The 27,356-nt window shown below is 42.2% G+C and overlaps 2 protein-coding genes across 4 annotated transcripts; one reads left to right on the forward strand and one right to left on the reverse strand.

Annotated features, from left to right (window-relative positions):
* Window positions 1-8,581: 8,581 nt before the first annotated feature.
* Window positions 8,582-19,615, forward strand: LOC307080763 (secretory carrier-associated membrane protein 5). Of its 2 annotated transcripts, XM_079743636.1 has the most exons (8): window positions 8,582-8,838; window positions 9,288-12,547; window positions 13,583-13,651; window positions 13,873-13,992; window positions 14,847-15,003; window positions 15,399-15,500; window positions 15,983-16,100; window positions 16,859-19,615. In XM_079743636.1, exons 3-8 carry the CDS (start codon window positions 13,645-13,647, stop codon window positions 17,072-17,074), a joined length of 720 nt encoding a protein of 239 aa, XP_079599762.1. In that variant the 5' UTR covers window positions 8,582-8,838; window positions 9,288-12,547; window positions 13,583-13,644; the 3' UTR covers window positions 17,075-19,615. The 2 variants fall into 2 exon arrangements, with proteins under 2 accessions (XP_079599762.1, XP_079599763.1); XM_079743637.1 differs by having other exon boundaries at window positions 8,582-10,250.
* A 363-nt stretch (window positions 19,616-19,978) lies between these two features.
* Window positions 19,979-26,959, reverse strand: LOC307080760 (ubiquitin-conjugating enzyme E2 Q2-like). Of its 2 annotated transcripts, none has more exons than XM_079743632.1 (13): window positions 26,731-26,959; window positions 25,117-25,221; window positions 24,867-24,989; window positions 24,721-24,777; window positions 24,438-24,578; window positions 24,209-24,293; window positions 23,849-23,909; window positions 23,662-23,752; window positions 23,503-23,561; window positions 23,220-23,268; window positions 22,990-23,085; window positions 22,772-22,838; window positions 19,979-22,680 (listed from the first exon to the last, which is right to left on the reverse strand). In XM_079743632.1, the coding sequence occupies exons 1-13, from the start codon at window positions 26,887-26,889 to the stop codon at window positions 22,649-22,651; spliced, it is 1,125 nt and encodes a 374-aa protein (XP_079599758.1). In that variant the 5' UTR covers window positions 26,890-26,959; the 3' UTR covers window positions 19,979-22,648. The 2 variants fall into 2 exon arrangements, with proteins under 2 accessions (XP_079599758.1, XP_079599757.1); XM_079743631.1 differs by having other exon boundaries at window positions 24,423-24,578.
* Window positions 26,960-27,356: the final 397 nt, after the last annotated feature.

The raw sequence follows: 27,356 nt of genomic DNA on the forward strand, positions 1-27,356 counted from the left end.
TTGTTGATTCTCAGCCTTGTTTTGATTGAATAGGGACCAATTATCTAGTCTTAGCTGAATATGTAAGAGCTGTTCTCAAACCGCTATTTATATTTCAGTTATTTCTGAATCCATGTCAACATTGGCTCAAATTATATTTAGATAAAACAAACTGTTTGTTTACATGATGGCCTTGTGTTCCTTGTCTGATTCTAGTGAAAAAAACATGTTATTTGAAAGTAAGACAGGATGTGTGTGTGTGTGTGTATGTGTGTGTGTGTGTGTGTGTGTGTTGTGGGTGCGAGTGCGTGCATGTGTGTGTTACAGTTTTTTGCTGGGGTTTGTTGAGTGTCTGTAGAGCGAGACAAACAGATAATGGTTTGGTAATCATTGCTCTCTAGTTAAGAGTCTTGACTCATCCTATTTCCATTCCAAGTAGGCCACTTATTTAACCTATTTTTAAACACCATGTTTTCCAGTTTGGCTGTTGGTTTATATATGTGATTTTATGTGAGTTTCTGCTTTTGCTAAACCATTTGGACACAAATTACATTAATCTAGAGGAAGTATAAGATATCTGTTAGTTTTGCTGCTAATGGCACCTCGTTACAGGGCAAGCATTCAGGGAAATTAAGTTTGAAGTTGGAGTATGTAAGTAAGTAGTCAGTAGTAAGAATGGACTTCAGGTTCTCCAGGTTCCCAATGGGGTATAATATCCAACTCACGTTCAGTGTATTGGTATGCTTACAGGGTTAATTCAATGCAGTTTGCATTTGAGAAGGAAAATTTAGGCTCTTTGAAAATAACAGTGTGTAAACCTCTGGTATTTGTATGTAAATCTGTTTTTGGTAATTTCATTTGAAAAAGGTCTCCTTAAAATATATTGTCCTTTAGTGAGCTATTCAAAACTTTTGAGCTTTCTTGCTCTCTTAAACCTTTGTGATGGCTATGAACCACATTGAAATCTCTTCATCTTTTGATTCTACGAACAGGGGGATATTGTTGCAGCCAGCATGAACGTGTTGGACAATGCGAGGTGTTTGGTTGGGGTGAGAGTGTTTGGCATGGCAAGTGTCGGTTGTGCAGCAGCTCATAGTTGGGAAACGTTTAGCCTAGTAACATGAGTAACATGAGAAACCTAACAGAGATCTGATGAGATTAATGGCGCCAGTGTCGCAGAGGTTGTAGACGTTGAAAACAGGCTTTTTTCAGGTCAGTGTTTTTCTTGGATGTTTAAGCAGATATAAGTGATGAAAAATAGGGTCTGACTACAAATCAGCTTGTGAATGTATATTTTTTAAAACGGAAAATAACACTTTTTGTCAAGTTGTATCAGCATTTATTGTATCTGTATTCTTCTTTATCTTTTGACTTTCGTGCTGCAGGTTTCTATAGTTTTACATGCATTTTTTCATCATCATAAGCAGGAAACATCGATAAACTTTAGCCTCACATTTAATTGCATTTGAATTTCTAAAATATAACATGGATGTTGTCTTAGATTATGATTAATCGACTGTAATTTAAGGGCAAAACTTTAAATGACAAATATCTGTAAAGCCGCAGTCATTTCAACATTTTATGGAAAAATCTGTAAAAATATATATTTCTACAGTGTAAGCCAAGTTCATAGGATACTTGGTTCATAGCAGGGAGCCTAGAGTCATTAGCAGCCCTCCAGGGCAGCTGTCCCCCGGGGTACTCTGTTACCTTGAATAGCTACCTTCTCAAGGCATTGAATTAGCTGTTACGCAATCCTGTCCCTTTCATTGGTGGCTATAGTGATTGTTACCAAGGATGCATCCAAAGACTGCATACCTCCTGGTTGGCAATCACATAACACCAGTGTTTGTGGCTCTTCGTCTAGCCTGGCAGCGGCGGCAAGTGGAGGAAGTGTTAAAATGGTTATTAGTATTATTAGTGTCGATATTTAAGGTGCTGTGGTGGAATTAGGAGCTATTATTTGAGAGTAATTAGTTAGAATTGGCATATCCGTCTGCAAGCTATTAGTGAGTGAAATGCGCTGTGGGAATATCTGTTTGAAGTTGACTGAACCTGTCTCTGTATGAGCCAATTTAGATTTGACACTGCTCCCATGTCATTACTGACAAATCGGGCCTTCTCATCTCTGCCTGTAAATCACAAGTATGTGAAAAGCAACACTTGCTCTCTTCTGCTCCTTTCTGCTCTCTCACTTTACAACTCTCGAATCATACCTACAGGCGCTTTAATGCATTTTGTAGTCTAATACATTGAGATTCAACCATTTTCATAAGGACAAGATGTCATTCCCCCCCCCCCCCCCCCGTATACATAGATGACACATTTGAACGTATAATCTCACGAGAAACAACCACCTTTCCGGTGGACAAGCAGAGCCTTCCAGGCAGGCTCTAATCCAAGCAAGGTGGCGGTAAACACATTGATATGCAAATAGACGGAAGCAAGGACCCATACACTGCTCGATTATCCCCTGCTTTACTGTCGCACGCACGCTGAAGAACCGAGCGGCCGCCGACACATAGATCCCTGTCCGCCTGGCACATGCACGTCGCCGCTGTTATGGAAAGCGACAGAGCCGCTGATGGTGCTGCAGCAGTCTGAACGTGTGTAGTCCTACCCTCCCCCCCTCCGATACATCTTGTCTTTGGGCACGCTGTGGCGGGCGGACGGCGGGGCTCAAAGATGGATGGCGTACGAAAACGGGGAAGCACGTCGGAAACGCCTTCCCCTGACTGAAAGCTCATTTCGCACAGCTGCTCTGGAGGAATTATCGGTAGCAGGGCTGTCTGGGCGAGAGGTTTCACCGCATGGGACGGAACATTAACCACCAGACAGGTGTTTCCTGGGCAACCCTGTGTGGCTGAGCCTAGATGGGAGGAACTGGAGATGGCACAGGGGGAAGTTAGCAGCAGGTATAAACAATACACACCCGAGCTGGACGGTATCACAGCACCTACGCTCATCTCATCCCAGTATATGGATGACTCAAGACTCACCTGTTCAGAGTTGAACCTAGACTCTGTATGTTGTACGTCCTGGCACTTAATGTACGCACTCATGGTATGTCCGACTTAGTTAGTTGTGTAGCATCTTATCCTAGCCATCTTTGTTGTATATATCTTACTGCAGCCTACCGACAGCCATATATTGTTTCACCTTCTTCTGAAAAATTTACTTACTGTAAGTCGCTTTGGATAAAAGCCTCTGCAAAAGCCCTACATTTAAATGTAAATATGGATGTGTGAATACACGGATAACACGGATGGATAGATCTATAGTATGCATGCCCTGGTAAAAACCTGACAACTGAGGAGAATAGGATGGATGGGAGGGTTGCTACAGGGCTGGAAAGTATAGCGTTGCAGGGGCAGGGGGGGCTGTGATCCGGGCCAGAGGTCAGGGGGGTTTGGGAGCTGCCTTTGAGTCAGCCGGCAGCATCATGTCCGAGGCGTCCTCCAGTCGGAGACATGAAAGGGAGGAAGGGAGGTGGAGTAGAGGAGTCATGGAGCTGTGGTCAGCTGACTCACCGGTAGGAATGGCTGAGGAGATAGAGGCACGTGCTGTGTGTGTGTGTGTGTGTGTGTGTGTGTGTGTGTGTGTGTGTGTGTGTGTGTGTGTGTGTGTGTGTGTGTGTGTGTGTGTGTGTGTGTGTGTGTGTGTGTGCGTGTGTGTGTGTTGTATCCTAGTGCTCCTGACGGATGCACCAATTATTTAATTTCCTTTTCCTGGTGTTGGAATGCCGGAGCGAGATTCCTGTGCTCTGAGTGTTGGCCGTGTCACCTGTCTCCACCACCTAGATCCTGTTTCATCCTCCCTTCCCCGAACCCGGGACTTTCCCGGTGCTTTGCGTGGCCCGAGATTGAGGAAGTGAGTGAGGTTTGTAGATTTCTTGAGTGTTTGTGGTAAGCCCCGGATAGCGTTGGTTCTCATGAATGAACTGGTTGAAGACATTGTATTTCTAGGGAACAATGACTACAGTTTGTATTTTCCTGGGCTGTTTACAAGAGCTGTGGTGTAGAAGGACGACGTGTGGATTGCAGCACATGGTACGAGGCGAATGGGCGTACTGTAAGTGTTTTAAGATGGTGCGGAAGAGAAAGGTGTTTTACAAAGGCTTATTTGTGGCAGCTAAATCAAGGCACGTGTTTGTGTGTTTGAGTCTGTATGTGTGTGTGTGTGTGTGTGTGTGTGTGTGTTAAATAATATAAATAATAATAGGTCACTAGGTGTGGTGTGTGTGTCTATATATGTTTATTGTTATTAATAATGATAATAATTAATCATAATAATAAGATAGATATTAGGTGTGCAGTTTGCTTGTGTGTGTGTGTGTGTGTGTGTGTGTGTGTGTGTGTGTGTGTGTGTGTGTGTCTGCGAGGAGTGTGTGTGTGCAAGAGGAACTAATGTCTCCCGCACCTCTTAATGTTAAACTTTTTAGGGTTAATATGCTCGCAAATCCACCCAGGATACGCAGGCTGAGAGTACACACAGGTGTGCTTGTGCGTTCTTGGTGTGCGTGTGCACAGCCGATGCACACGCGTGGTGAGGTGAATGAACAGAGGAGGACGACGTAGAGCACCGTGGAGGCTGGCTGACTCACGACGAGTCACGGTGGTCACGCCAGACAAGCGACTCCCTTTTACTGTAAAGAGGTGACAGTGGGTGGGGGGTGTGTGTGTGTGTGTGTGTGTGTGTGTGTGTGTGTGTGTGTGTGTGTGTGTGTGTATATACGTATGCACACGTACCATGTGGGTGTGTGTGCACATGTACATGTGTGCGTGTGTACGTGTGTGTGTGTGCGTGGAGGAGGGTGTCTGTGTGAAGGGGCAGTGCTGTCTCCAGCACCTTTATCTCATAACTCTTGTGCGTGTCAGAGTGCTGGTCCTCACAGAGGAGGGGAGAGCGCAGCACGCAGAACACTGGGAGGGGATGGGGGGCCTGTGGATGGAAGACCGTCGCCCACCGACAGCCAGCGGGCAGGAGGACGTCTCGTAGGTCAAAGGAGAGGACATCTTGAGATCTAGAAGTAAGGTCCACCTTGTGCATGTGTCTTCTGTGTTTGTGTGTGATTGTCTGTATCCCTAAGTGTTTTATGTGGTTGTTTGATTTTGACCCTTTGTCAGTGACTATTTCTGCTTGTCTACGTTTAGGGAATATATTATTTGGTTGTTTGGTGTGTGTGTGTGTGTGTGTGTGTGTGTGTGTGTGTGTGTGTGTGTGTGTGTGTGTGTGTGTGTGTGTTTTGTGTATTAAGCCATTTTTATGTTTGTTTATTATTGAAGTGTTATTGTTGTTTTTTCCTACTAAACCTTAAAATGGAGGTGCTTTCAGGGAATTCTGGTCCCCTTGACATTTGTAGCCAGAATCGATGTACATTGATTGGTCTTTCAGCACGCTTGCGGTAGAGTGACGAGTGACTAATGGCTTTATGGAACGCCGCTGATGTGTAAACATGTCGGACAACACTTGTGTCTGACATGCCCCCCCCCCCATACCCTGATATTCAGCTCTTTACACGTGACTCCAGAGTGCTTCAGGTTTCAGAAACATCTGTCATCATGACCAGTAGCCCCCAACCCCCCCCCCCCCCCCCCAAAAAAAAGTAAGTCCAATCCCTATGTCAACAAGCTCACGTTGAGGCCAGCCCTGTGGAGCAGGATGTGGTTTACAACCTCCCCTCTGCGTGTGCAGTAGAATTCCTCAGCAGGAAATCCACTGAGCCCGACTCCTGTCTTGAGTCCAGTTCAGGTTGTGTGTCACCGGACGATGTCATCACTGGTGACGCACACACACATGCGCACACCCCTGAGATGTTTTCCTTGTTCTCTCCCTCCGGGCCTGTGGGCTGTATTTGCCTGTGTTTACCCTCAGTCGCACGCATAGCCCCCGCCTTTCCATTGGCCTGTGGTTTAATCACAGGTATGACGTGTGTTACGCGAGAGAAAGTGTTAAAAAGTAATGAGTGGTTATGATTCTCCACGCCCTCACAGAAATTAGTTTGTTGCACTCTTTTGATGCTTCTTGATACACGACGCCACAATTTAGATACAAAAGTAAAACCAGCACATACATACAGAGTGCAAAGGTACACACATTACACAAATGTTAACATTGGGTAAAAATGGTGTCAGAGGAAAGCCAAATTCAAAAGCCAAAGTCAAATACTAACCGGGGTTACCACACGCAGAGTATGATGTCGTTGACACAGGGTGTCATATTTTCGGCATGACCGCTCGTGTATTTCTGTAACATATGTTCTGTGACAAGATATTACGTTTCGTCCCAGCCTTGGAGGGATGTGAGATTTATGGCCTGCGAGCTGTGTCCCCCCCTCTTTGCTCTGCATGGAAATTAACCAGTTTCACTTTCCCTTTGACTCCCCCCTCCTCTCCCCCGTTCACACTCTCGATTCAAGCGTGTGATGGAGGTCTACACTCCCTCTCTGTTCACCCCTTCGTGGGTTATGTATTCTGCAACAACTTACATGCGCGTTGGGATCCATTATAGTATATAATTAGTCATTTTGAAGATGGTTTGTGATGATTTCTTGGGCGAAAATTAAAAGCAGCTCTTGGGAACGATGGGTCTCATCGTGAACGATGGGCCGTAATGACAGCCTGGGATTATTTCCAGGAGGTGGGGGTTGTTGCCATGGTGTTGACAGCTCATCTCAGGTGGAGGAGCTGGAGGAGCTTCTTGCAGGAGATGAAGGCTGCACTGCTCTAGTCTACAAATACCCCTCCATCCACAGCATTCATAACACAAAACCAGCACAACCAAGACTTCTCTTTTCCGTAATTATGATCTATTCTACCTCCTAATACCCTATTCCTTATGATATATACTATCATAATCCACTTTTCCTCAATGTGACCCATGGCTTTAATTGTACAGTGTTGAATGATTCTGTTAATTGGAGTCATAAACACTGTATCTCACATTCATACGTGCAAGAATTAGCATCGGGAGAACGCTGCGCCAATACTAGACATGCACCCAGGTGATGAATGCCAATGCTAAATGCCATTCTTCACACAAAAGTTCCCCAGAATGTGTGTCACTGTGTCTCTGTGCATATGTTAAGCGGCTGGGTGATATTTAAAATGACGCTTGATGTGAGACAAAAAAATAGAACTCCCATTAGCAGATTAGCAGATTCTATAAACATCCAACCTCTCCCTGCCCACCCCCCACCCCCACTTCCCCTTTCTCCTTCTCAAGGTCCTCGTCTGTCCTCTGTCTCTGTTGTGGGAACATACACATACACTAACTAACACACACACATGTACATGTCCATGCATATTCATGGCGCTATCAGGCCCCCCATTAAGGATAATCACTCTAGTTGGCCCATGTATGAACTCGCCGGTGCCACAGCATTACCAACATTACCTTCAGGATGAGCTATGGCCAAAGGTGGGCGCAGGATTCATAATCCTCCGACGCTGGGGACGCCCATAAATCGCTGTTAACGCGCCCCCCTCCACAGAGTCTCCTCTGGTGCTACTGCTAAAGCTAGAGCCCACAGACTCCCGTACCTCTCAGGGCTGATTAGGTATGCCCCCCCCCCCCCCCCCCAGCCGAAGGACACAGACACAGGGAGAGCAGGGAAGAGGGGTTCACAGTGCTTGTAACCATTGGCTTGATGTCTCCAGGAACTCTCGTGTTTGTTAGCTATAAGAAAGGCAATCAGATATCTGTATTCAGTTAGAATGCCAGCCATTGCCCTCTTTTTTGGTGGATTTAAGAATATGACCAGAGTTGTTTTTTATATTAATGTCTCTTATCGTTTTTGTCTCTTCTCGTTCTCTTTTTTGACTTATCGTTTTGTGTGGTGCAGATGCCAAGATGACTGCATCAGAATAAATGTTTTCCTTGAATGGGCAGTAGTATAATTGTGTTGAGTTAGATCACATTACTCATTGTGCGTGCCGTCAGTGAGCTGAGAAAACCTTGCCAGCTTACTGATTTTGCTCATTAAAACAGGTGGCAGTGTATTGAAGATGTCTTTGATTAACCCTTTCTCCAAAAGAATACCATCCGAAACCACATAGTGGTTATTTTATTAATAAAGGAAACAAAACCTATTCTTCATTTTGCAATGTATTTCTCTGGTCTGATTCTCTTTTGTTATTCCTTCATCACAAAGTGTTATTATGTTGATGATAACGACAATAAGGACTATTGTTATTATGATTGGGTTATTACTCTCTTTAAAGCAAGCTTAGCAGTGATGCTCCATATGTAGCAAGGGAAAAAAAAAACAGGCCCCTGTCTATTTCCAGAAGGAGCCATTGAGGAGGTGAGCCATATGATATCGGCGTTGGACATGTGCTGTCCACCTTGGTTGCACATTAACCCCCCCTGCACTATGACCTCCCTTTGACCTTTGCACCAGCAAACAGGAACTTGCAACCCATTGACCTCCACAAGTATTGGGACATGAGCACAGGTATAGAATTTTCACTATGCATTTCCATAACAGGTGCAGTACCCAACAAAGCCCTCTGCACCCAGAACCTGATTTCCTCTGGTGGTTTAGGTGTTGCTTATTACAGTCTAGCACCATATGAAATCAGTGTTCTTGGCTGCTGGACTATCAGCAGGTAGCGCACATGAATGTTAATAAGTAAAGGCTATACATTTACATGTTAAGAAATGGATGTAGCTCAAAGAGAAGCGTGTTTGTATGATATGATATGCCGTTGGTTCTGTGCTTAGTTTGTGTTTGTTGCAATGGATAGCAGTTCAAGGAGCAGTAAGCTAGCAGCAATAGGCAGGATTTGGAGGAAATTCCACAAACCGACAAGAATTTGAAGAGACAGAAGCCAAAGGAAATGGAGAATTTCCTGATTGGTAGGTACAAAACCAGCCCTGATTGTAGAATTGTGTGTGTTTGCCAGAACATTAGATTGACAGATAGCTGCTGGGACTTGGTGGCTGCTACTCCTTTAAGGAGAGCACCACCCCTTCAGCCAGTTCCCAAGCAGGCTCTAACCTCACTATTTGAGTAGCAAATGATGTCCTTAAAACACTGAGTTTGGGTTCCTCTTTCACATTATTGAGACACATGTATCCTTTCTATTTCATTTGCATCTTCTCAAACCATTAATTAATTAAATAATAGGAAATATAATGAATTAACTTAATTTGCATAAATTACTTTTTGTAATTACCATATCAACTCAAGTAATTCAATGAATCATCAAATAAACATATCAAATAAAGCTTTGTTAAGTATGATGTGTCTTTGTGTGTGTGTGTGTGTGTGTGTGTGTGTGTGTGTGTGTGTGTGTAACTGAAAGGCTGCCATGACAGTAGAAAGGGCCACTATGCTCGTAGCATGATGTCAGCCACCATCCATCAGGTGAGTGACATAAGTCCTGATTAAAGTGTAACATGTGGCCCTGGTTGGGAGGAGGGTCTCCTCTCCTGAAGGCCAGGGAGATGAGCTCCAAGGACACCCTTCATCTCATACCAGGGCCCCCTTACCCCCGGGATGACGAATCTTCAATGTCAAGAATAACGGTTGATCAATAAATGTGGATGGATTAGATTTAGCAGTCTCACAATTCACACTATCACACTTGTTTTTTAAGAAATTAAAATTATTATGCGTTCAATATTTGATTTAGCACCACCTGCTTGTTCATGAATGGAAATGATCAAATCACATGTCTTACCTTATGTATAAAAACGAAGTTTATGTTTTGTAGCTAAGAAGAAATTGATATAATATATTATAACTAGAAAATGTGCTGTAGTACAAAGTGAGGTTGAAAATATTTTTTAATAAAGCCACATAGATTAAGACAAAGAAACGTTAAATGGCTTAAATCAAGTGAAGGGATGTTAACAGAGTTCAAAAGTCTTAATGTAGTAAACATGCACACCATTTAAAAAAATGTAAATGGTTCGAAACAAATAAATTGGCAGCTGAATGAAAAGTGCAAAGCATTGCTAAAAATGCAGAAATGTAAAAGGAATTGAACTGAAGAATCTGAAATAGCATAAATTGCATGTACTCGCCTTATGCTCATTTTTCCAGCCTAACGTTATTAAAAGTTGTCAAATTGGGCGGGAAAATCGCCCAATCTGGCAACGCTGCCTGAACGTCGTAAAAAGTAGTCCAATTGAGCGAGAAAATCTGCCCAATCTGGCAACACTGCCTGCACGTCCTCGCGCTCTAACCTCAGCCTAAATCAATCAGACCAACTGAAAACAAGCCAACATGGAATTTAAACTGTGATTTTTAAAAAAGTATAAAGGTAATCGAAAATCTGTTTTCAGATTATTGAAGATACAAGTGTGTTGATTTGTTAAACCTTTGAACGAAGGTTAACGATAAAATGTTGACCAAGTTACGTCTGAAGTAGTAAGTCCTCCCATTGACTTCTATTGTAAAAAATACTATTTTAAAAGTTGAATATCTTAAAAAGTATGAAATATTTTAAAAATCTGAAAAAAGCGCGATTCCAAGCTATTATGAACATTTTAAAATTGGAATGGAGTCTCTAGGTGAAAGATTGAGGAAGGAGATAGGTCCCAACGTTTGTAGAGAATAATAAATAAGAAAGAAAGAAAGAAAGAAAGAAAGAAAGAAAGAAAGAAAGAAAGAAAGAAAGAAAGAAAGAAAGAAAGAAAGAAAGAATAAAACTTAAGAAGAATAATAGTTGAGCGCTGCATGCAGAACTCACCTATATAATTAAATATAACATATGGAACACATTTCCATCAGGCTGTTTGTATTGTGTAACTGACACAATGACTGTTGTATTATATTATCAGTATGTAGGCCGAAGTATGATTTTGTTTATTGTTTTCATGAGAGATACTTAAAAATAGATATTTTGTTGATGTGGGTATTGCGCGTTCATCGTCCTGGTGATAACGAAACGGCTCGCTAGTGATGACGCTCACGCTTAAGCGTTTTCCTGACAGCGACCGCTCATGTGCACTGCGTTGGGAATCTAAAAGTTCTCCACAGCAGGATTTTTTAATCCGATAAAAAACAGTAAGAACTAAACAGAACTTAGTAGGATCAGTTTTAAGTTTGTATGCCTTTATTTCCTTGATGCCTATCACCTACTATCCTTTTGGTTTCATTTATGAGAAGCACATACAGTATTGCCACTGTATTGAAGGCAACACTTGCCCTTATCTAGAGCTGGTTTACCAATACACAACGTTTACAACCGAGCAAAGTCGATGCCAACAGACGGTTACAACGTTAATCAATAGTAAAGTATGTGATATGGTGGTTGATTATTTTATATTGAGTAAAAAGTTCATGTTCCGCCATGTTCCTGCGAATGGAGTTTTTTCAAGATTAAAATTTAAAAAAAAAGAGTGAAGGACAATTTTAATTGCAATATTATCCTTTATTGAAATAAGGAATATAAAGTAAAGTATTCGCCAGGCCTCCAGGTATAGGCTGTCTAGCACGCCCCCTGGTGGAGAAGAACGAAGCAACAATAACCCAGACCGTGGTCTGTCCATCTTAAAAGAAAATACACCAAATACCTAATAATAAAGGAGAAAGAAACGCACTTTGAGGGTATACATTTGTATAGTGGCTCCTGTAAATACATCTCAAAGAATGTAGCACTATGACTTACAATAACTGTAATTATTTTGGTAGTAGTAGTTCGTTTTTATTTACCCTCAAGCCTCACCTAAAGGAAACCCTAGTATCAAAACATGGAACTTAAACCAAAACCCTGATAAGATCCCTCACCCCAACCAAACACTAAAACCTGACCCTAATAGGAAACCCTAACCCTACAACCAAACCTTGAGCTTACCTTAACTGTATAGAACCTAACTCTAAAACCTTACTGTGAAACCTAACCCTTCAACCAAACCATGCCCTAACCCCTTAAACATACCCCTTAAATCTAACCCCAAACCAAACCCTAACATCTCACCCCACAAACTAAACCCTAAACCTACCCTGACCCTTAAACAACCCCCTTAAACCTAACCCTAAAACCAAACCCTATAACCTGACTAATACCAAACCCTATACCCAAACCCTAAAACAACCTTATACCAAACCCTAAAACCTAACCCTAAAAATTAAACCCTAACCCTTATACCAAACCCTAATCCTAGCCTAACCCTAACCCCACCTCCCCTTAAACCGACCCCTGAAACCAAACCCTAGACCCCTGACCCTCAATCAAAACCCTGAAACCTAAGCTTCAAACCAAGCCCTAACCCTAAAACCCCTAACCTTTACTAAGTCGAACAGTTGTACCACGGAACCAGTACCACGGTGTGGGTCTATTAGGCTGAGATGAAGGCCCTCTCTGAAGCTTCAGCACCGAGGAGAGCATCGGAGAGGCAGCAGAGGGTGGAGTCTGCAGCTCCAACATCCTGATCTCCTCGTAGGAGGGTGCGTACACGTCACGTGACCGTCCTACTCATCCATTCCGCCAAGGAACAGATTGAGTTGATGCGAGAACCGAGAGCATTTACACGAATGCATTTCCTGCAAAATATCGCATCGAATTCAAGTCCAAACCGCAGAAATATTGTGGCACCAAACCGCGGGATCATTTAGGTAAGATTTTTTTTAAAAAAATTGTTACAATTATACGGCCTACTTGATTTCTAGTGCGCGAACGAATGGTTGTGGCGATTCTATATTATTATTATTGGCTATACATTCATCGCGAACGATCGATTCACCGAGTCACGAGAATGCAAGTGCTCGATTTGTTAAGCGTTCAAAATATAGATGGTATAAAGGTCTACACATGCCCGGTCGCAGGCTGCTCCTCTTGAAGGACGCTTCTCCATTGACACCAGCCTGCACGATGCCCTGTATCCCATTGCAGCATCACGACAGCAGCCCTTTTGGAAAAATGCATTTAAAACCGGCTCGTTCGTCTATGAAACGATCCCTTCATCAACTGTTTTCTAAAAGATATAGTTCTTCGTGTGGCGGCAGATCCCTCCTCCGATCAGTGAATATTACAATGTCCTTGATAGCCCGTGGTTGTATTAGGCTATAGGCTACATACTCCATCACTCGACTAGATTTGGGAGATTATTCGATTGAAAACAAAGCTATTTTTTTTTAGCTTAGGCCTGTAGGTTTACCACAACAAAGGTTGGTTTATACTAATCGAAGAGGGCATAATGATAACCTTCTGGTTATTTAAACAGCTCATTCATCTATCTGTTCGTGGTGGCGAGAAGGCCATAGGAATGCATTGCATGAGGCAGCTCTTGTGCATGGTGAAATATAATGTATATGTCATATCGATTCTATTTTTAGTGTTTTCTAAAAGTTTTTCTATAACGTACTGCATAAAAGTGATATCACAGATGTATTGTGTGTAGTTAATGCTGGAAAAAAAGGAAGAAATGTCGACCAAATGAACACATTCGTGTGTTCATTGTGTGCTAAAGGCCTGTGTAATGCTATATATATATATATACACATATACATACATATATATATATATATATATATATATATATATATATATATATATATATATATATATATATATATATATATATATATATATGTTTACTACTGGATCCTGTGGTAAGGCATGGCTGTAACCAATTGTGTAATTCTCTGCAGTTTAATCCAACAAACTACCTAAAGACAGAAGTGGCCTTTTCCACGAGTACACAACAGGCACAATGGCAGGTAAGCACCACCGTGAAACAATAGTAGGAACAATATTGATGCTTTCCATTAAGCCCAATGTATGGATTTGGAATAGTACTGTTCTGAATACCTACACACTTGCAACTCATGTTAAGAATGTTAACCAATGAAAGTCATACGTGTAAATGTTGTATGTTTGTGGTGTTAAATTGACTTTGGCTCATCCTAATTTCCATACATGTTGTGTTTGCCTGCCCCAGAAAACAACTTCCCACCCCTGCCTCGCTTCATCCCTCTGAAGCCATGCTTTTACCAGGACTTCAACGAGATCCCAGACCAGCACCGGACCATGTGCAAGAGGCTCTACTACCTCTGGATCTGTGAGTTTATCCAAGACAACTCCATTGTCTACTGTGCCTGTTGTTGGCGTTTTGTATTTGATGAGCCAGTATGGATGATCTATGTTTATCTCAGCTTGAGAACTGCTATCGTCCTGCCCAGTATAGGCTAATGCTCCCTCACTGTGGTTTTTTGTTATGCAAAGCATGTTTTTTGTTTTGCCCAAAATATCATGAAGCGCAAACAGTAGAAGCATTCTGGTATAGCCAGCTTACCATGTTTCAGCAAAGACAGCAACATAAGATGAGATAAGATACACTTGATTGATCCGCACATTGATTCCATTTTTCTTATTATGTATTTCAATAAAGGGTGTGTGGCTTTCCATTATTTATTTATTGAAGTAGATGGCACAAGAAACCCTAAACATTTGAAATATTTGAACATGTTTCAACATGAACATGAATTTTAAGGCCAACATGGTGTAACCTGTAAGCCTCTCTTCCTTATGATTTCCCTGGATTAGTAGCAGATCAACCTATCATGGATTACATATGTGTAGAACACTTACATAATGCATTCAATATCTGTTTCATCATCACATAGGTTCCACGATTCTATTCTTGAACGTAAGTTTAATGTTTGACTGTAGAATTAACCTCAGCATTTGTTCGCCTACTGTAGAGTCCTTCTTGTTGCGTGTACAAAAGGTAGCATGTAGCACTAGCATATATACACCTAACTTAGTCATGTAGTTATATTCTAGTAGTAAATCTAGTAGTATATCAGATAGTGGCAGACTTACAACCCTTCTGTAGTTTTAGCTACAGATAACATATATGAATATGATCAAGCACACTTACTCAATTTGTCTTTCGGTTTTCGTCCTCCATAGTGAACAGTGCCACACTGGCCGTGAATCTCATTGGCTGCTTGGCATGGATGTGCGGTGGAGGCGGAGCAACCAACTTCGGCATGGCCATCCTGTGGCTCATTCTGTTCACTCCCTGCTCCTATGTGTGCTGGTTCAGGCCTATATACAAGGCCTTCAAGTAAGTCTCCATAGGACTTACTCTGTGTAGTAGTCTGTCGTAACAGTCCATTCGATTTTACGGTTTAAACTAGCATCTGTAACAAAGGTATATGTTATTCATAGCAGCGGCCTGAGAAATAACATACAGAAATGGACCAATAAGAATCTAGCATTCCACCAGGCAATGCAGAAATGAGTAATAAAGTTGCAGATATGATGTCATTTCTAGGTCTACGGAAGCCTTACACAAACAAACAAACAAACATTGAATTCCTTAATGTTGCTGACTCATTGCAAGCTTAATATGTAAAATAAAAAAACAATTCTAAAAACGATATCCCTTTATGTTTCTTAAAATATGTCTCTTGCAACCCTTTGTGATATTGTTGTATGTCTGCTCTCCTCACATCGCAGGACGGATAGCTCCTTCAACTTCATGGCCTTCTTCTTCGTGTTCATGGCCCAGGTTGTGATCAGCATCATCCAGACAGTGGGCATCCCAGGCTGGGGGGTTTGGTAAGCACTCAGACCAGACAATGGTCTCTGCATTTCCCTGGTGTTGAGCCACTAGGCTCAGTGAGAGAACACTCATGATTAAAGGATCAAGTAATTATGTAAGAATATAACATTTCAGCTGTGGTACCAGTGGTGAGTCTAGTGGTGGAGGGATGAGTGGAACTTGTGCTGTGTGGATGTTGTAGGGTACAATGAAAACATAGAAGGAAACATAAGACTACTTTCAAAAGGTGATGTTGTTATTGCCCTTCAAGATCAATACATATATTAAATATTATATATTAAAAAGTACTAGGCGTTGCAAATCATTATGTGTTAGTTGGTGTGTGTGTGTGACATACACTGAAATGTATATAAATAATAAATAATACCCATTCCAAATAGGCTTACACAAGTAGTGTTGAATGTTGCACCATCATTAGGTTTGATAATGTGCAGTCTTGATTCTCACGCCTCCCTCCACTTCCTTTTCTGTTCCCCAGCGGTTGGCTGGCTACCATCACCTTCTTCAGCACCAACGTGGGCTCAGCTGTGGTCATGCTGATTCCCACCATAATGTTCACTGCAGTGGCCGTGCTGTCTTTCATCGCACTCACCAGGGTAGGGCATCGCTAAATACCTCTTAACAAGATCGATGTTGGCCATGGCTGAAATGTACCGTCATACATCGGCGCAGTCATACAAACCTTGGATCAAGTTTCGTTGATTGTGTTGCAAAGGCTACGCCTACTCTATTGTGAAGGCCGTTTTTCTTTTCAAAACAAACAAAACACGCTTCCTTTATTCATACCCGGAGCAGGGTTTAGTGTGGCTCTGCTAGAAAGCTCTTTTCAACTCATTCAAGCAGTGGGACCACAGTTGTTCCAATGCATGTACTTGTACACATTCATACATCGTTTAATAATTCACTGCTGGATCATGTACCAACGCTTTAAAAACATTCATTGAACATTCATTGAACAGTCATTGATGAGCAGATACGTCTACAGCATCTAACTCCTGCACTCTGATGAATGATGTTCTAAGGAATTTAACTATTGATAACTAATGTATATTTTTGACAAGGAATTATATATCAGTAATTAGGAAGCTGATAAACCATTATTGATCAATAATTTAGGGAGAAGGGGTGAGATTAAACAAGTTTTTCTTCTTCACACCCCTTTTTGAACGGGTAAAGCAAGTGTGAGACAGTTTCCTTTCATTTGTGGTTTTCATTGTTTGCAAATATTACCTAATTCTAACTGTCCACTTGTTTCATCATTTTATTTTATTGTTTATTATTGCTCCTTTTTTTCTTTTAGTTTAGAAAATATACATATTTTCCATTCAATTCAACTCTCAATGCCTTTGCACAGGTCCACAACCTATACCGCGGCAGTGGCGGCAGTATGGGCAAGGCCCAGGAGGAGTGGACCACGGGCGCCTGGAAGAACCCCCACGTCCAGGAGGCCGCCCAGCACGCAGCCATGGGAGCGGCCCAGGGCGCCATGCAGCAGAACATGCAGCAGCAGAACCCGCAGCAGAACCAGTACTCTGCCGCCCCCACCTACAACTACGACGAGCCCATGTAGGAGCGGGGAGGAGGATGGGGGAGAGACGTGGCGGGATGTTAGGGGCGGGGGGGTGCGGTATGGGAGCCACAGCGGGATCGATTAAGAACACCATTCACAGTTAGACTCCCTTCATCCTGCCACTAGAGGCCTCCGTGGGAACGACACAGGTAGAGCAGTGGCTATGCATAGAGGGGGATGCCAAACGTGTCAGTCATACTTTACTGGGTTTTGTTTTGAAGTCGACCGCTGGTTTTAAAGGGGGACAGGGGCGGGTCGTCCTTTCGCCCCCTACACAATACTTAGGTTTACTGTTCTACAACGACAGGTCATTTAGTCCAACACACTCCTTGAATGCTTCACAGTGGTAATCCGATTTTTTCAATCACAACGCTGTAAAAAGAAGAATGTTTAGTAGCATTACCTACTGCCAAGATTAACATTTATTCTCTGTGTCCCCCCTTTAAACACGCGTCCTCCTTCTTTCCATTTTGTGAAAATCTGAAGTCTAATTTTTCAATTGTTACAAATAGAAACTAGAGAATTTATTAAAAAACGTCTCAAATTTGCAATTAGTCTCGTATGAATACATTAAGATGTGTAAACAATTCTAAATTTAGAGTCAATATATATATATATATATATATACAGATATATATAAAGATTGACATTTCTCTTAATGTCTCTTATTATATGATGACCAAGTTAGATCATGTAGATGTTCAAGAGCTAGGCTGAAATAGGTTCACTATTTTACAGCCATTTAAATGTGTTAATTCTGTACCAATAAGAATCGTCCTAGCCCTAGTATTCCTCTGTTTTAAAGCATCAATTACTTTCTCAGGAAAGTGTGTGAGTTGGTTTTAGATCTACGTGTGAAGTCACAGTCTGTCATCGTCCTTAAATTCCAGCCCTGTGGGCTATTGTTTTATAGTTTGAACCTTGTGATTACATAGTGACATGTTTGTCTTGACCGACATCATACACTGACTTTGTGTTCGGATCAAGCATGTCAGGATGCAGACCAATGACAGTTGAGAATCCATCCAAAAGTGAGGCCCACAACATGTTGACGTGTGTAGTTCCTTGGATAACATTCCAAATTAATGTTGTACAGTTTGAAGTTGAGGAGTAACCAAGACACTTCTGCCTTCTGAATGGCAGTGGGGTACAAGTAATTGATGTTGTGCGTGGTCCAAGCAGTGTATTAAGTGATGGATGTTATACTTGTTGACTAATTCTCTCTTAACTCCCACCTAAAACCCCAACTGTAAATTATTACATGGCTACTTATTTCTCAACCTCTGGATTTTTTGGGCGTCTATGTATGGCTGTTGTTATTCCATGAATAGATGTAGTATGGTATATATGATAATATTAAAGGGTATAAATCCACTAAAATCTTGGCCCAAAAAACTAGAACAGGTGAAACTCGATTCTTTAATTTCAAGACTCTACGGCTTTCCTTTGCAGTGAGTTAATAGTTAGACTCAATTCTCTTTGCTACCAAGTTGGCTTGGAGAAGTGTTTTGAGAAGTTCATGATTATTATAGTAATCCAGTGTTAGGCTCGACACAGCCGTGAAGCGACATGTCTGATTGCTAGTGAATTCAAAACCTGTAAGTTGTCTTGTCTGATTGTGCTGTGGTATATAAACTGAATTTTTATTTTTCCGTTTCTCCACTTTGTTGTTTGGTATAGACTTTGTTATGTGTTACGTATGATGTGTGGGTGTGTTTGTGGCACATGTCCTCTGTGTCTTCCCATAGCTACCTGCTACAGATTTAAAGCACCTTTTAGTTTTTTCAAGAATTCATGCTTACACTGAGTGAACTTAAAACTGCTGATCTCAGTGCCAACCTAACTCGGCATGACGCATATGCAGTAAAGGAATACAAACCGAAATCTTTATTTAGAATAATACATGTAAGGATAAAATAATAAATGTCCTTTCCTGTCGGGGGGGATAAGTGTATGAAAATGTATACGTGACCAGAAATATGGCGCTAATATTACTTTTGTTTAACATGCTGTGCTTTTAGGTGTGAAACTGTGAACATCATGCAAACGTCGCATAGTATTTGCACCAGCAACAGTACACAGGTGAATAACTCATAACTTTTACTCCCACAAAGTTCATCTGACTGGCTCAAGCCGGTTATAAACATCTGACATGCACAAGGAGAACCTGGTTGAATCGTATGAAGTAAGATATTCCAGACGTAAGAAAGACGTATTGAACCATTACACCACATCTAAACGTGTGTTAACGTGGGTACGCAAAGTAACCCTGTAGTCGCTCATTCTGTATTGACCCGTGATGTCACCGAACCTTCCTTGTTTTCTCTCATCGACTGTGTGGTTTGATATGTATTGCAATGTAAGAGATGAGTTATTGCCATGGATAGAACACACTGTAAAGGAACACGATCCCCGTGGTTGGGTTGGTATGAGGAGACTGTGTCTCCAAGCCGAATGACGTAAAAAGGGAATTACATTTTTGTGTATGACTTTTGTATAATTTGGTCCTACCCTAATAGATATTAAACAGTTCTTGTTGCATCCTGTCGTCTAGACTCTTTATTAACTGCAATATCTCAGACATGGGAGGAACACATTTTTCAGTATGAATAATACATGAAAAATGTGTTAATATGAATTGGGTTGATTCAATTGCCTTACTAAAAATCTGTTGTTTTTCCAAGTAAAAGAATGTTCACGTTTAATGCTCAGTAAAGTAATCCCAGAGCAACATTTCAATTAATCCATAGAACAATATACATACTTTTTACACCAAAATCCCTAAATTGAATGATCAAATTAACTGGCATTTGGCATTTTCCTGTCATTAAGCAACCGTTACACTGCATTTGTGTCATTATTTATGGCGGCTTTACAGAATAGAAAAAACTAGATACAACAGCATTAATCTTAAAATTCTTTATTTATAAACTTGATGCAAGTTTACAAATTACTGTACATGGTCAAAATTATTTTAATGGAAAATGAAACAAATGAAAATAAAACAAAAACCAAAGCATGCCAACAGTGCCAAACTCAGTCCATCGTCCATACGTTGGTGCCCGAAAAATGAATTCACAAGAGAATGATTAACCATTTCAAATACACTGTCCAGTTAAAGAGAAGCGTGCAATTCTATTCATCGTGGCATGAGGATGAAGAGTGAACAACATTTAATTATTCCCATGAACCCGTTTTGGCATTTTGGCAAACTGTTATTGTGATCAGACTCGTAACAAATAGATGCTAGCACATGAAGCTGGGGAGATTTTTCAAATCATTACACTGCCTCTACAAATTGTATTGACTTCCATAGGCACATCCTTACCATGTGTGCAAACTGGTTACCAAAACAAAAGGATCATTTATATTTAAGACCTCCCAGACTATGAAATGCAACCATACAGAACCATAAACAGAAACAAAAAGGAAAAAAGAAAATACTACAGTGGATTTCAATGAGCCATAGCATGGGTTACATATATGCTTATACAATCCCGCTAATGTTTGGTCACTCGATAGAGAAGAAGAAATGCTCTGCAAATGCCCACCATCTTATCTTATTTTTTACAATGCATGAAACACACCACAGGAAACCTCGGGTGAAATGGAACCCATAACATTAAGATTATAAAGGTCTGACAGTCAATTCTTTGAGGAAATAAAGGTCTAACTCAGACGAGGTACAGAGCATCATCTTATGCATCAAATGAACTGTGATCAAACCTTTTTATTTTCTATGCACACATTACCCCTCCATAACATGGTTTTATTTACCTGAGTTATCATTTAAAACAAATTGTTGCAGACAGTGTTAAATAACTGCAAGTGTTCATAAATTGATACAGTATCTGCCCTCGTTTTAGAAGAGCCAGCATACTCATTTTGGGTTATATTGCATGGGGAGAAGGAGGTTAACGTCAGACTCAACAGTACAGGGCCGATTCGCCTTGGTTACACCACAATGATCTATCCCATCGCTTACCGATAAAAGCCAAACAGCGCCTTGGGGACACCCAGCTCATGTCTCCCTTATGATTTTGCGTTGTGTATATTTAATAAAAAGGTATCCTCAACTGAATGTCCAAATTAAAACAAAGGGGGGGAGAGAGAGCTGACCCTTTCCCCGCCGGCCTCCAAGCCAAGCCAAACGGCGAGCTTCCTGACCACAGGATCTTCTCGTTCTTGGTCAAGTCACGCCATGGTCCTCAATAAAAAATAAAAAATAATTTGAATAAAGCCGTTGCTGCTGAAATGACCACCGACCACAGAGTGAGCGGTTACGGAGCGGTTGGGTTGGGACCGAACCGAATGTAAGAATGCAACAGCAAGAAGAGCTAAAACCGTAAATCGGGCAAACCACTACAACCGTTTTTTTACAGAAATTGTAAAGAGTTCAACATTGTGTTGTGTTGGCGGGATTAAGCGAACCCATCCCGGATTACTCTTGGAATCTTTGGAGAGGTCAACGTTGGAATCGCCAACCTATGCTGTTGGTCTCCCTGGTGGACACTCATATGAGACGGATTCTTGTATCTTTGTTTTAGGCTTTTTTATCACTCAAAGATGGCCAACATCTGAAGAACTAGAATTTATTTGAATTAAAACCCCACTGCACGGTTGGTGAGTTCCAGAGAGATGAGCCCTCCACTTGTCTGAGAGAGGACGCCAGAAAGACATCATTTGCTGTCCTAAACCCTTATCTACAGCCAGCCTATTGGTATGCTCTTATGAAACAGGATGTCCATTCATTCGGCTCTAGTGAACACAAGTTGCCGTACTCTTAGGGACCATGAGGGCCTCACTCGACCCAATAACATTTGTGTCCCAAAAATAGCTTAAACCATTAGATATAAAATGGCCGTATTTATCTGGGCAAATCATATTGGCCATTCACCCAAATCTTCCTTCTGAAGCAGAGCCTACATTACTACAAATTTCCACGAAAGAAAAAAAATAATAAAGGGGGTGGAGGGGCGGTCCGATAGTGATCAACAAGTGGCGCGGTGACGTGTCTCTTTAAAGATCTTCCATAATCAACCTGTTTATATTCGGTCAGAAGCCCATGCTATGGCTGCAGAGGTCTGGGGTGTTGCAACTAAAAAAGATTGCTTCTCTTTGGGGTCAGCACTATGAGTCCAGAGTTACGCCCCCACACCCCCCCTGGCCACGAGTTGAACGGCCAGTTTGTCACACCCACCAGGTCGAAAGCAGAGGAACCAAACCAACACTTCTCCACCCCGCAGTAGAATGGGGAAATGAAAAGGACGATCACGTTTTTAAGGACAGAAGTGGGACTAACATGATGCCTCCCTCATGTTATATCTCCCCCAGGGGGGGACGGGGGGGGGCAGAGTACACAGTCCCATGGTGGAAGGGGAGAGGGTGGGGGAGTAATACTTGTTTATTGAGACAATGAGATGGGGGAATATTTGCCAGTTGGTTCCAAGCGAAGAATGTTATATCCCCAATGAGTCAGAAGGAGCAGGGGTGGGGTGGGAGGATATTCCAAAGAAAAGCAAGATATTTTTGACCTGCTGACACGTGTTCCCAGTGCATAGTGGTGCGAGGTCCTTATCCGTCCTCTTTGGGAGGTGTGTACCAGCCTGCAATCAAGAAGGACACAAAAACACAACAGCTCTATACCACTAGAACCACCACAGACACAGAGTACAAAGTCATCCTAGAAGTACTTACCATTTTTTTCGTGAATCTGCACAAGAGATTTGTATGACTGCTGTGCTCTGGCAAGATTATACTGGTTCTGTTGAAAAATAAAAAATAAATGGAGTCAGGTTGGAGTGCTTGATATTGTTTACAGCACAGGCAATAGTGAGATGATCCATGAGCTTCTGAATATGAAAAGCATCCGCATGACTTGGCAAATTAATTTATGAGCGCAAAAGTGCACGTACCTTATTGGCTCCAAACTGCACCCTGGCTTTTCCTTTGACAAGGGTGGCATTAATCTGCATGATGACAGATTCTATGGAATAGGCACTGCTCCAGCCCTTATCAGAGGGAAGAGAAACCAGGAATTACACCACGTGATGGACATGAACAAACAACGATGTACCTAATGTACCAATGCATATCATCGTATAGACAAATAAGATTGACTTAATGTAAAATAAAACAAACATACCTGTTTTGTTAAAAGTTCCATGCACAGAGCCCCTCCTCCTAAAACATAGCTGAAAGGAGAACAAGGAGCATTAGACAATAATAAAAGATCTCTTTAGTTTTCATCCTCCTCATTTTAAATCCCATGAGGAACATTGTCCTTATTTCCTGAAATAAGGACTACAATTCCAACTACTATTAATTATCTTGCCACCGAGAGGTACCGTGGCTGGTGCATTCGCCTTGAAGAGTAGCAGCAAGAGCCACTGATAATAAACTACTGCACAGATCTTCAATGTACTCACCCACCGGAGAGCACAGGGGACACTACCCGCACGAAAGGGGGGTCAAAGGGAAAGTTATCCTGGAGAAGGAGGGGAAAACACAGGGTGGTTAGATCCCTCTTCGCCGAGATGTGGGTCATCGGTGAATGTGTTTGTTCTCATTTAAACCGCAATACTCACTTTATAAGAGAAATTGAGGAGGATGTAGTCCACCCCCTCCTTTTCCTTTAAGACCTGCAAGTCACTATGCAGGGGACTATCAGGGTCTACCCTGGGGTTGAACAAGGAAGGAGAGAACATGTTAGACATGAGCTCAGGTGGCAGCTTATAAAATATGGCTAAGCTTATTATCCGCCGAAAAACTTACGTCCTTATTTTGACATGCCACTCATAAAGGCTGTCGTTGACTAGCTCCACTGAATAAATACCTACAAGGGAGACAGAATTTTTTTTAACTCAATATCAAACAATAAAACAATAACACTGGCCGGACAATTAATATTATAATGTATGTCAATCATTAAGCAAACAAAGGTCAATCTCAACTATCAGATTGTAATAATTTTTACTCGTACTGTGTATAGATACAGATCATTAAATATTCCTATTACTATGCATTGGCCTCTTTTTAATACTTATTGCTGTCTTATACTGCTGCAATGACACCCACATTTCCCATCTGGGATCGATACAAAGGATCAATAATGGAGCAGGTCTGCGCGCTCACCTGTCTTGTAACTTTGTGATCTGTAGATTTCCCTGAGTTCCTTCATGAGGCGGTCCGAGGCCTGTACCGAGCCAGAGACTGCACCCTGTGCCAGGGCACAAGATGACACAACGCACAATTCAGAACCACAGATGCCAATTAAACCTGCAAAGGAAATTACGCAATTTTTTGTGTGTATGTGTACGGGAAAACAAATAAAGAAAAGTGCACCTACCGAATGAGCACTTACGTTTAAGTGATCCTGCCTCTGGTTCTTGCGGATCTTCTCCAGGATGGCCAGGTTCTCCTTCTCGATGCCGTCATCCTCCGACTTCTTGCCGTCGACCGGCTCCTCCTCCTTCATCTCATAGTGATCCAGGTCTTCGATGTCCTGCTGTCCGGGAGTGTCGGGGGGCAAAGACACATGGACACGGACCATTACGATCGACTTGGAAAAGCCGCATATCAAGGCGGACTCAGCCGCTAATGCCGTGGACCCCGAGAGCGAGCAGAGAAATGTAAATATTAAGCACCTCTCCCATCTCTTCCTCCTCCTCTTCCTCGGACGTCACCTCATCAGCTGGACCGATCTGTTGTGTGGGCAGAGAGCATGGCGGGATTGAGAGGGCCGACGTTTTGAAGTACGTTGCATCGTTTACACCGGGGGCGCCATGCCTACCTTTCGCTCGGGGTTGATGGGCCCAGCGGGGAGAGGCTGGTCGAGCATCTCTACGTCGGGATGTTGGGGGAGGTTATAAAGCCGACAGAGATCACAAATGAGACGCTTCAGCTGCTGAAGAAGCTGTGGCAGGAGACAGGAATGAAGGGTAAGAAAATCCATGTGAAACCGTCGCAGTGTGATGCGATTCTCGCGTTTGCATAGTTCGGGAATCAAGTTTCCCATTTAGTTTTTTTTCCCACAGACTTACCAATGTGCTGCCTTTCCTCACATCTTCCAGCCGCTCCAGAACTTCAGCCAGACTAGGGTCATCAGAGTCCACGAACCATATCGGCGGAGTAGAGGGGTAGGATTCCTAAAAAACAAGAACATTTAACAATGGTCAACAGTAACTGTTAGGTCATTAAAGATGTAGTGAATACCAATAGAAACTATACCCTAACCTAGACTGAAATACATATTTGGTTAATTCGGTATAATATGAAGTACCCACCTGAAAAAACAATTTATTAAACTTGTTGACTGTTTGCTAGAGATGTTAAAGTCGATATGTTGCCTTAATTGCACCAATTATGAATAAAATTTGCTTCTGTATTTGCTCAATTATAAGCAATCAACGTGATAATTACACATCTCTCTGATTGCAAAGCTGAATGTGGGCTTAGGATTTGTTTTGCAATGTGGAATAATCACTAAAGAATAACAAGTTATCCATTCGCCTCTGTAAACACTATGCAAAAGATGATGCTGATCGAAAATGATTAGTGCGTCACCCCACAAGATGCGTAGTGTCAGTGACATGCAATAGAGCCAGAGAGGACATGGACTGAATCTCAAGATGCATTCCGGTAAATTCGGGCTGCTGCCCAAAATATGTAGTCGGCCAACTTAACGTAAACGCAAACATGACATCATTTTATTTATTTATTTTTACATACATTTTAATAGCCTCGGCTATGTAAATAAAGACTAAAAACCGGAACAAACATTAGACACGAGGAGAGAGAGTCGCTTTAAGTAGAACATAAAAAGCGTCATTGATGTGTCCTGCCGCGAAAGGCTCCTAAAACATGGATGCAAGTTGCATGACCCTTTCGGTGGCATTCTGTGATTTTGCATTGAAAAAATCCAACCAGATCCTACAAGCTAGAAAAGGATTTTTCTAAAAATATAATTAAAACTGAGGATCCAAACACGTTACATGACAATAACCACAACAGTCATCCACCAAATGGTCATGAACCACAACGTCCACCGTGGGGTATGGATTACACGCTGGCGCACGAAAAGTCGATGGTGAATTTTAACGCACACAACACGATGTTTACATCTTTTAACGATAACACACACCACCCGTCACGGGACGAGTCTATTTACTGGACGATAAACGCGTGTATGGTGCAACTCTTCCTCCAAACATGTTCATCTGCAGCACACCGTCCCTCTCTCCGTGAAACCCCTCTTAAACAGACGACCCATGTACACCAAATCCACCAGAGTGCGGGTTAAAAGAGCTGCTGTCGCGGGCCGACATCAACCCCGCAACAGCGACGCAGTTTATTTCCCCAGCTAACCAAACTTGTAGCGTCACATTTTCTAGCTAGCGGGGAGCTAATGTTGCTACACGAGAAGAGCTAAGGCACTGAAACGCAATGTTTTAAATGTTGTGCTGTCGTTTTTATCCCAGGGGGAGGTCATTTGATCTTGGAAAATTAACCAAAAAGGAAAGGGCAGAGGCCCGGAGCCCAGAAAAACGAGGGGTAGAAGGTGTAAACAGAGCGGTGTGTGCGGTGTTTTCGTGTCGGCGGTGGATAGTCCGGGATTCTCGCTAGCTTATGTGCGCCACTCGCCCTGCCGCTCTTACCGTGATGTTGCAGTGGATGATCAACAGCTTTTCCCCCGTCACGTTAAATTGGCAACTAAGCTCATCGGGCTTCCAGTCTATAATTCTAAATCTTTCGTGGTTTGGGTCAAAGATTGACTCCAAAAACTTCAGTTCGGCCTTCAGCCCCGACACCGACATCTTCCACTCATCTCCGACCAGGCCGCGGGGAGAGAGGGGGAGCTGGGGCGCAGTGCGACCGCGCAGCCTGCGCACGTCAGCGTGAGAGCAACAACAAAGGGCTGGCTGGATGTTTTTTTTCTTTCTTTCTTTCTCTAACATTCAGCCCCTTCAGCTATTTACAGTAATATTATTATTAATTCAGCCAGGAGACTAGTTTGATAGCATGGACTATGTAATACGGTTCGTCCATTGATTTGGGGGTGGATACAACAGCTGACTACTTTTTAGATTAAACAATGGGTGATTTGTTTGAGTGGCAATTATGTTTAATCCTTATAGCAGATACAACATATTCATTTTGCCTACGTTCATTGCTAGTAGGTCCCTGTAAAACTATAATACATATCCCTATTTGAAAATATATTGTTTGTGTTACAGAACTAGTCTGTCTGTGTGTCTGTCTCTGTATGTGTGTGCACAATGGC

Source organism: Pollachius pollachius (genome assembly GCF_949987615.1).
Source record: "Pollachius pollachius genome assembly, chromosome: 9".
NCBI lineage: Eukaryota > Metazoa > Chordata > Actinopteri > Gadiformes > Gadidae > Pollachius > Pollachius pollachius.

Coding starts and splice junctions, on each gene's coding strand:
- LOC307080763 (XM_079743637.1), top strand. Junction 13,993..14,846: donor GCTCTACTACCTCTGGATCT/GTGAGTTTATCC, acceptor CGTCCTCCATAG/TGAACAGTGCCACACTGGCC. Junction 15,501..15,982: donor ATCCCAGGCTGGGGGGTTTG/GTAAGCACTCAG, acceptor TCTGTTCCCCAG/CGGTTGGCTGGCTACCATCA.
- LOC307080760 (XM_079743631.1), bottom strand. CDS start 26,889: ATGTCGGTGTCGGGGCTGAAGGCCGAACTGAAGTTTTTGGAGTCAATC. Junction 25,222..26,730: donor TCATCCACTGCAACATCACG/GTAAGAGCGGCA, acceptor CTTGTTTTTTAG/GAATCCTACCCCTCTACTCC. Junction 24,778..24,866: donor CCATCAACCCCGAGCGAAAG/GTAGGCATGGCG, acceptor CCCACACAACAG/ATCGGTCCAGCTGATGAGGT.